We start from the raw sequence: 10183 nt of genomic DNA, 5'->3' as shown, positions 1-10183 counted from the left end.
ACCTTTTATTTTGGTTGTTGGTTTTCTTCCCTTGTAGCTCCGAACAGATGTTGATATATTTGAAGAGATTGTGTTCATATTTCAGTGTGCTTAATTTTTTTTTTTTAACCTTTCCAATTGATCTTTATGTTTCTTTTTCTTTTACTAAAATTTTGCATTAGCGGGCCGAGCTCGAGTCGAGCTTGGGCTCGGCTTGTTGACAGAACCAAGTTTGAACTCGAGCTCGAGCTCATTTCCCTTGTACACGAGCCAAGCTTGAACGTTCTCATAGGCCAGGCTGACAAACGAGCCGAGCCCAAACTTGAATCGAGTAGTGAACGAGCTGAGCTCGCACACCCCATGCTCGCTCGAACTCGGCTCGTTTATAGCCCTACTTGGAAAACTGAGAAATTAAACTCTTTGTATTGGTTCTTGTCGTTTTGGTTTCAGAGTCTCGAGTTAAGAAGCTGTTTTTACCGTATATGGATACAAAGCGTTAACTTTTTGACTATAGGGATGGCATTAACTTTAAAGAAAATAATAAAATCTGTTAAAATAATAAAAATCTGTTTGATAGCCACTTTTTATATATAAAGATAAAGATATAATATAATTCATTTTCTTTCCATTTTTTGTTTATAAGAAAAGAATGAGGAGAATTGAATCAATAATGACCCTCGAAGGGGCTTACTATCTCGGCCTGTTGGGCCGTACCATGGGCTCAAATTACAACTCAACCCAATAATCCAGTCAACCAAGAGTTCAGTCAATCTCAAATGAGCAATGTTACATGTATACATGTATAGACAATTTTATTTTTAAAAATTTTAAAAATTACTAAAATATTTATTTCAAAATAATTTTTTTTCTTTTTTAATAAAAGACTTGCACATGCAGTCTCTAATTGGAGGCTGTAAATAGAATTTTTCATCTCAAATACCATCGATTAATTTAGATAAGGGAAGCTATCGATTTAAGCTCCCAATATCTCGGGATTTAAATTTCAAATAACAGATAAAATAGTCATCAATTAATAATATAAACATCATAGGCTCTATTTATACCATTTAAGTATGACAATAGAACACATCTTATTCATTGACTAGAGAGAAATTATTTATTGTTATTATTGACTTAGGCATTAGAGATGTTCCCTCAAACCTCTAAACAACATATATTTTTTAGTTGCAGGTGATCGTGTGTGAGAAACTGTGAAACATATCCTTAAAAGATCTTTTTCTTTATTGTTTGATATTATATAGAATAGAATTTAATGAAAAATAAATGAATGAAATAGAACACGATGGAAAAAGCATAAGAAATGAAAGGAAAACAAAGCATAATAAATGAAAAGGAGATTCTTGAACTGGAAAAAAAAAAAATTACAAAAAGTTGCCTTATTAATTGAATAGCGGATGCTCGTTTAAAACGATAATTTGTAGTCCAATTGGTGGATGGCATATTTTGGTTATTTGAAGGAAAAATTTAGTTGTAAGTAATTCTGCATACCAATACGTGCATTTATCAAATGCGACTGGTTAGAAAATAGATTTTATTAAAAACAGTATCAATTTGAATTTTAAATATGAGCCATCGGTATTAGTATGCAGATTGGTATGTAAGTTTGCTTATACGTAGTAAAATTTTATATTTAAAATAATACATCAAATTATTAAAATTATTTTTATTGTAAACCATATATGAGGTATTAAATCAAATACGTCATTTTAGTATTTAACCCAAAATTTTTATTAAAAAAAAATTTCCTCGGTGAGATAGGCAAGTAATACAAATTTTGAGACAAATTTTTTAAGTGCATTTTATATTTGTGTTTGTAAAAGTGATATGGTCATCGAATACACTTACTTCAATTGATTAATTAACTTTATGTCAATGATTTTTGGCATTTCCAATGTATTTAGCATTGAAATGATTAAATTTACATTCTTCTAAAATAAAATAAAAAATGCCTTAAGCACAAAGAGATCTTATAAAAATAAATTTAAAAACTAAATTTAATTTGATGTGATAGATTAAATTATAAAATTATTTTTATTATAAAATGAATCTAACATATCATATGAAATCATATTAATTTATAAATTTATTTTTGTAAAAACTCTTTATAACTGTAACAATTATTGATATAAATAACTAAATTCATTAACCAAAAAACACTATATCTAACTAGAAAAATGTTAAATCTACTGAATATTGGGTCCCAATACGGTCTTGATAAACTTTTTTTTTTTTTTTTACTTAATGATTAAAGAAATTTTTTTAATAATATTATAGTTTTTTTATTTTTTTTAAAAATTATTTATGATGATTAAAAAAATACCTATAAATAAATAAAATGCACATCTGAGACACTTTCTCGAGACCCTTCTTCTGGACGGTAGAATTGCTCATCTAACTAACTTAAAATACATTAAAGTCATTATAGTTTATACAGTAAATCACGATAAGTGACATTTGATTTAGAAGGATCAAAACAACTGGGGATTGCTCATCAAGTCCTCATCTCACAAGCAATTCCATACATTCAAGGATGAAACCTGTGTGACCAATCAGTCAAAGCGAGGAATTCCATATCCCAATACAAACAATTAGATAAAACGATGAACATTCTTTTTTTCCTTTGGTATTGGAAATTAAATCCGAAATGTAATTGGAAAATACAGTACCAAATCCTATGTAAAAAGTTGGTTAGTTGGAATTACAATTGGCAATTAAGTGTTAGAGATTCTTCCAAGAACTCGGACTGTAAGGAAGTCCTTAATATAAGATAAGAGACTTTGGCGTGGATTTCCTCTGGATAAGGCTTGGCATTGTCTGCATATTTGTCTTAAGTCATGGAGAATAGGCGTGCTAGTTCTCAAAAGAAATGAATGATTAAAATCATAATGTGTATCTGAACGGCTGACTTGAATCCTTGGCTCGGTACCAATGGCCCAAAGAATAATTGCAAGCACAACCACATTGATCTGCAAAATGATTATTGAAGTATATTATTTTCATTTCCAGGAGAGAAGAACTTGCACTTTGGATAAATCTTCATTCTTTTCATCTAATCTACATTCTAATTAGTGGACTCAGATGCCAGAAGTAATCGATACGGTTATTGGAGCATTAATGGTCTCTTTATTTATTTATTTAATGTCCAGCAGAATGGTAAAATGATTTCTGCAATTACATCAAATATTTCCCAGAAAGCAATGCAAGATAGTTGTATACCTTGTCAAATTTACTCAAAAAAAATTTGAAAGAAAATAGCAAAACCATACTTTTACTTGACCAAAAAAAAAAAGAAGAAATTCTTATTAAAATACCCACAACTCAATATTTATGCAGATATAATTAAAAAAACCAAACCTAAAGGCTGAGGGGGTGTGAGGTGCATTGTTTATTAAGTTATGTGGAAGTAGATAAATAGATTTTGAATTTTTTTTTTTTCTAATATGCTTTATATTAGGGTTTGTGAAAATGGATAGATAAAGTTGAAATCTTGGCAAATGAATGGACTATAGTTGAAATATAATTTTTTTTTTTAATATTGAAAGATGATTTGATTGAGGTTGAATTTAAAAAAAAAATAAAAAAATAGCCAAACATTGCCTTAAGGCCCCTTTGAGGGAGGAAAAAAAAATCAATGCAGAGAACAAGCTTTTTTCTCCGATACATAAAGAAAGATTAATGCTATATACAATTATAGATTGCAATATAACTTAGTAGGTGCAGTATAGATTGCGTTTAGGTAGTGAGGTGATCTCAGATATTCTGTGAATAGTATGAAAAAGTAATGATAAAATATTAAATAGTAGTGAATAATAAGAGAAAGTAATTAAAAGTAAGTGAAAAGTAATGATAAAATAATGAATGGTAATAGAGTAGTCAATTTGAAATATATTGCATTGACCTTTTCATTTTGGTTTTTCTTTAGAAATCAGATAAATTTGTATGATTGGGTTGTTTAACATGAAGAGAAGAACGCCAATCGCCATATTTGGTTGAATATATGAATCCAACATCACATTCATGGTAGACAATTTTTCTCAAGATTTCCTTAAAAACAAACATTCTGATAGAATCGATTTAAGATCATGATAATCTTAGAGTGAGGCTACAAATACGGACGAATTCACAAGCAGAAAAATGACAACTTACATTTGAGTACTGTTCATTAAAAAATAATGAATAGTAACACAAATGTGAGCATTCCCTTTTTTCTCCTTGTGAATCCATCCGTTTCCCTATATTTTTCATAATCTTAAATGCAGATTCAGATACCTGTGCTACCAAAATCGTGATTAGAACCATGCGACACATGGTTAGATGGAAGATCACAAAACTCTCGAACTTTTGATGGTGCTCATCAATGTACTCCATGAGTTTCTGTCAAGAGAATTTCGACAAGGACAAAAGTAGAATCATAGAATATAGTGGCATGAAAAATTCATTGACTAAGAAAATTATATGGTACTCTTATCTTATTACAATATGTCATCTTATTAAAATTGTATATGTAAGTATCCATTTTAAGAGTAATGTTACGTAGAGTAATAGGCATGTGAATTCTGCGTATTATTTTAAAAAAAAATGAGATCTATTATAAAAAAAATTATTTTTTTCACGTGGATCTCAAATTTCTTATTCTTTAGATAAGAATACTCTATAACTGTATAAATCATTTTTTCAATTTTAATTTACATGCCATCTTATCATACGAGAGAGTATCACTTATCCGTACGTTAAAATTATCTAATAATTATTCTGCAATTCTAATAATTACTCTGTAATAAGTGGTATTAAGAAAGCATACTCGTTCCCAGTCCAGGTTGAATAAAATGGCCACAAGCACTGCAACTTCTAGAAAAACAAGAGAGCAAATGGTGACAATGTACTAAAATCTGGTCAAGGATTCCTAAATAAACAATCAGAATTCTAGATTCATTTGACAAAAAAAAATAAAAAACTGAACATTTTCCCCGGCCCCAGAGGAGTCATTTCTGCCTGCGACCAGAAATAGTAGATTTCCTAATATTTTCAAGTCCATTTCCCTTTAGAATTATGGGAACTCAGGCTTATCATGGGAATCATTCTCAGTGAAACAGCTGTTTTCGTCAAGTTTATCTCCTCCCAAGATTCAAATCATTTTGAAATCGATTTTCCGTGGAAACAGATGAAACATAAAGCCAATACAATCAAATTAAAGTTCATAAGCAAAATTGAGAAGGATACTATGCAAAGCGAATAATTGTTGATACAATTAGCAACCATATGACCCGCGAGCGTGCTCAGGCAGACGGCAATTCCCACGCCTAAACATGTGTATATAAACCTGGTTAACGGGAAAAGAAGAACATATGTATTTTCTCAGAGATGCCATAAGAATCATCTGCAAATTCAAAATTGCAAAATCAAAAGAGCCAGACAATTATATAAAGGGGAATGAAGACCCCCAATCTCTTTTTGACTTTTTCATGCTTTGGGGAGGTAAGGGGTTCCCAAAAGTATGAAACAAGGAAATGGAGAGCAGAAAAAAGAAAAAAATAGAAGGTGAGAGACTCAGCGTGCGCGAAAGTTGAAAAGGGGAAAAAATTACCAGGGTCTGGGTAGAGATGAAATGGTAGGCAGCTCAGAAACCCCATCTTGCCACATCTTGAGAAGCCAGAGGGAGTAAACGATCATCCCAGCCCCGCAAATAGTGACAACCAAGTTCACTGCCTTGATTGAGTTGTGCAAACAACACCTCGTGCAACGTTCCATATTTTTTTGCACATATATCCCAGAATTCAGTAATTTACCGGAAAGGAAAGCATTGCTGCAGCCTGAGTTAGATTCCTCTGCCCCATAACTCCAACCATTTTCCTTCCAAATGAAGATGTTTATTATAATTTTATGGGCTTTATGGTGGGCAATGGGTGTGGTGGGCTGTTGGCGGGGGTTGATGTGTGCTCGTGGCAGTGAAACTGTTAGATAGAAAGAGAGAGAGATCGGGAGAAATTGGTACTCGGAAACAACGCATATGAACACACGCCCACCTACCAGTCCGATGACATATGGTGGGGACAGTCTTATAAAGACGACGGGACAGCATTTATTATAAAGACATATAACTGCACACTCAAATAGTATAGCATTAGGATTTAGGAGCCTATTGCGTGTCTGTGTATGAGAGGGAGAGGGCCCTCCCATAAAGGCAGTGCTTGAACTACAGACTCTCTCTATCTGCAGCAACAATAAATAAATGAAGAAATTTGCCATGATAATCCTTAAGTTTTTGGAAATCTGCTTTTTGGGTTCAGTCAGAAAATCTAACTTCCCGGATAAGTTTATCTTTTACTTCTTCGGGGAAGGGGTAAATACGCAAATTTCTGTGTTTTACATTTTTTCTATTAAAATGCATGATCACGTTCTGCAAAAACAATCAACGTAAGTCAATCCCTAGGTATTGGCTCCCAAGTAAATTTCTTCCAACAATTATAAAATGATCGCTCACATAATGATAATGATCCTTGCACGCACAACAAGACGCGTTTGTCATGTAATCGAAAGAATAATAGAGCTGTTCGCGTGTCTTATTTGTAACATAATGACCATAGAGTTTAGTTGCGTCTTATTTAAAGCATAATGATCAATCATAACACGATGGATTTTCAAAAGCGAAACGCTTCCTATCGGTCGGGTTGAGAATCCCACAAAAGCAGCCCTCCATTTAGCTAACTCCACGTAAGAAAATACACTGTTAAAAAAATGGACTCCACCACAGAGAATCACGATCGTATATAGCCCAGTCCTTCCACCCCTCTCTTCCTCACTGCATCCCTTGGCACGGTCTCAATTCGACGCTGACGCGAGTAGTCTTCCCACCTGAACTCCGTGTGACGCTCCTAAATTCCGTTTGGGATCGGACGGACATTTGAAGCGTCGAGACATGCAACACAAGGTTACCTGCCCCCGTTCATGACATATAAGATGCAATAATCCTAACATGCATCTAACATTATGCAATATTCGCAGCGGATAATTTTTTTCTTTAGTAATACTATGCACCAAACTGAAAATATCTCAATACTTAAAACATACTTCATACATAAAGATCCATTGAATAACTAAAATCACAGCACTATTCCAAAATAGTTATGATCCAATAGTACTGGAGATGCAACTCCATCGTACAAGTAGTAATTTAACTACTATATTAACATTAACGACGCACCGTCGTTCAGTCGACTGTGTCTAGTTGGTCAGCTCCTGATCCTCCTTCAGGTCCTGTAACAAGATCTACCATTCGGGGGGAATGGTAGTTGGGACTACCACAGTGAGATTTGATTACAAATCTCAGCAAGTTAACAAAAAACTTCCACACAGACTAATGATGCATGGATGACAGTAAAAGCATAAATGCATAATCAAATTCATAAGTAATTAAAGAATAACTTAGCGTACAATATAACATAATTGACATAACTTAAATTGAAACATGAACTGAACTTGACTTAGCATAAACTTGCTCTGAAACTTGAATTAACATGAAAAATACATACTCCACAGTTGTTGTGGCCCCATATATTCTACGTGTAAATACATACTCCACAGTTGTTGTGGCCCCATGTATTCTACACAAACTTGACTTAACATGAACAATACATACTCCACAGTTGTTGTGGCCCCATGTATTTTACGCATCACAATTGTAGTTAAATACATACTCCACAGTTGTTGTGGCCCCATGTATTCTACATAAACTTGACTTAACATTTAAAAATACATACTCCACAGTTGTTGTGGCCCCATGTATTTTACACAAACTTGACTTAATATGAAAAATACATACTCCACAGTTGTTGTGGCCCCATGTATTCTACACATCATAATGTACTCAAGATGAAATGTGACTGGAATACGAAAGGACTGAAGTCCTGACGTAACATAACGTGACTTGAACATAACTTAGAATACATGACCAACTTGAGATAGAAACATTTCATAACATGACATAACATATAATAGACAACATATTTAACATGACATACTTGCAACAGTGAATATTACATGACTTGACTTACATGTAATAGATGACATACTTAGCATGACGTACTTGTAATGTACAGTAATACATAACAGAATATATTATGTAACAGATAAAAATTGATGACAGAATAAATTTTGTATAATAGACAATTACATGATAACTTGACATGGCATGACACATATGATAACATACATACATACACTGTAGTTCTTCTACTTAGCACACATACACAGTAGACTGCTAGTAAGTTAAAAGCTAACTTACCTCGATCTCCGCGTTTCTTATAAAACTTCAAGTGCGATCACGAGGAACTGTAATTAGTGATTCTAAAAGTTAGAACTAAATCACTAATAATTTGAAATATGGAAAATACTAACTTAAAGAGTAAAATTTTTATTTTACTCTCTACATGTGGGAAAATGACATTTTTACCCATAACTTAAGGATTTTGTATACTAATTCCAAAAGTTTCCAAAATTTACATTCCTCATGTAAATTTTGTTCTAAACTTAAATATCAACTCAGAAAAATTTAAAACAAAACACAACTATGAAAAACACACTATGGCCGAAACATCCATAGGCCATTTCCCTTGATTTTTGTTGCAATTCCTTCCAACTTCAAAACTCATGCTTAAACCAAAATTTTGCAACAAACATCTTCCAATTCTAAGTTCAAAACCATACTTAAAACATCCATTTAGAAAAAGCTAATAATTAACACCAAACTTTTTTGTAAAAAGGTCCAAGCACTTGAATCACAAGTTTTGACCTTAAATCAAAACATCTCCAAGAATTTCAAAAATCAAATCTTACTTCTAACATATTAATAATATCATCCTAACATCAACTATGCTTTAAATCATCGAACTAAAGTCACCAAAATCACAACATAACATTTGGAGTTTTGGGTTTTACACTTAGTCCAAAAATATAAACTTTTTCCTCAACTAATTTTGATAAATCTCTTGATCTATGACTTATAATTATATGATCTTCAAACCATACCATCACATGGTTTAAAAAGATGTCCTAAAACATATATAAGCTTCTAATTCAAGATCACATGGTTAGAAATTAACCAAAACATAAATTTAGCCAAAAATATCCACACTTTGGCTTATTTGAATATCTCTTTGCATAAAATTTCATATCTTTGAAACTAACATCAAATATATTCAAAATAATAATATAACATGTATATAAGATACTTAGTATCCTCCAATAAAATTATTAAAGTCATTAGAATAGGTTTAGACCACTAAAGAGTTAAACTTTCTCAAAACAGAAACTGTTTTTCCTCTTACAGTTTCTAAGTTTCTAAATCTAAGAAAATCTTTCATCAAAACCTTTAATCATGCAAAAATCCTCAACCAATAGTCATATATACATGTTAACAATACTCCATAAAACTTTTGGATCAATATCTATCCATTAGCTTGGTCAAAAACTCCAAACTATAACTTACTCTCCAGATTCACGCCCAGAATGACCTTTCCATGGTTAAAAATACTTTTGACTGACCAAATGACCATGGAATGATACGAAAAATACATCTACGGAAACTAGACTCAAAAAGGAACAACTTATATGAAGGAGACTTTATGATAAAACACTTACAAGAGCTTCGAAATGGGTGTGCAAAAGAACTCCTAAAAGCTGTCCGAGAGAGAGTGTTTGGTATTCTTTCAATGGAAAGCATAAATGAAGATAATTTCGTGGGGAGGGGTGGCTGGAGATACTTGTGGATAAGATATGGAAGAGATGAGGCTGGAGTGAGAGTTAAGTGTAGGACTCTCTTACCCGAAGTGAGAGTTAAGTGTAGGACTCTCTTACCGGAGTGAGAGTGGAGTGTAGGACTCTCTTACCTAATAATATCTACAAAAATCAACTCAAAATATTTTTACCCAATAATATTCACGAAATTAGCTTAAAATATTTTCTAAATGTGGAGTAGACTTGGAAGAGTAAGGTGGTTAAAATCTTTCCATGTGTATTTTAAATCTATGTTCTTAAGATATTTTCTAAATGTGTATTTTGCTTAGGTGTCATGATCTCACACCTTGATTTCCTTCACAATTCCATCTAATGGTTTCTCTTTGTGCTAAGTATCTAATACTATTCATTATGCGTGGTTAAGATCTTGCCAAGTATCCAAATAAAATTT

General features: G+C 32.4%; 1 protein-coding gene across 1 annotated transcript; it reads right to left on the bottom strand.

Annotated features, from left to right (window-relative positions):
* Nucleotides 1-2588: 2588 nt before the first annotated feature.
* On the bottom strand, nt 2589-6179 carry LOC122317146 (tetraspanin-19-like). Its single transcript, XM_043134082.1, has 5 exons — nt 5585-6179; nt 5221-5320; nt 4802-4882; nt 4270-4374; nt 2589-2966 (listed from the first exon to the last, which is right to left on the bottom strand). The coding sequence occupies exons 1-5, from the start codon at nt 6175-6177 to the stop codon at nt 2712-2714; spliced, it is 1134 nt and encodes a 377-aa protein (XP_042990016.1). The 5' UTR covers nt 6178-6179; the 3' UTR covers nt 2589-2711.
* Between the last annotated feature and the right edge of the window lie 4004 nt (nt 6180-10183).

The sequence above is a fragment of the Carya illinoinensis genome, chromosome 7 (assembly GCF_018687715.1).
Source record: "Carya illinoinensis cultivar Pawnee chromosome 7, C.illinoinensisPawnee_v1, whole genome shotgun sequence".
NCBI lineage: Eukaryota > Viridiplantae > Streptophyta > Magnoliopsida > Fagales > Juglandaceae > Carya > Carya illinoinensis.
This window is presented reverse-complemented; position numbering and strand designations above follow the sequence as displayed.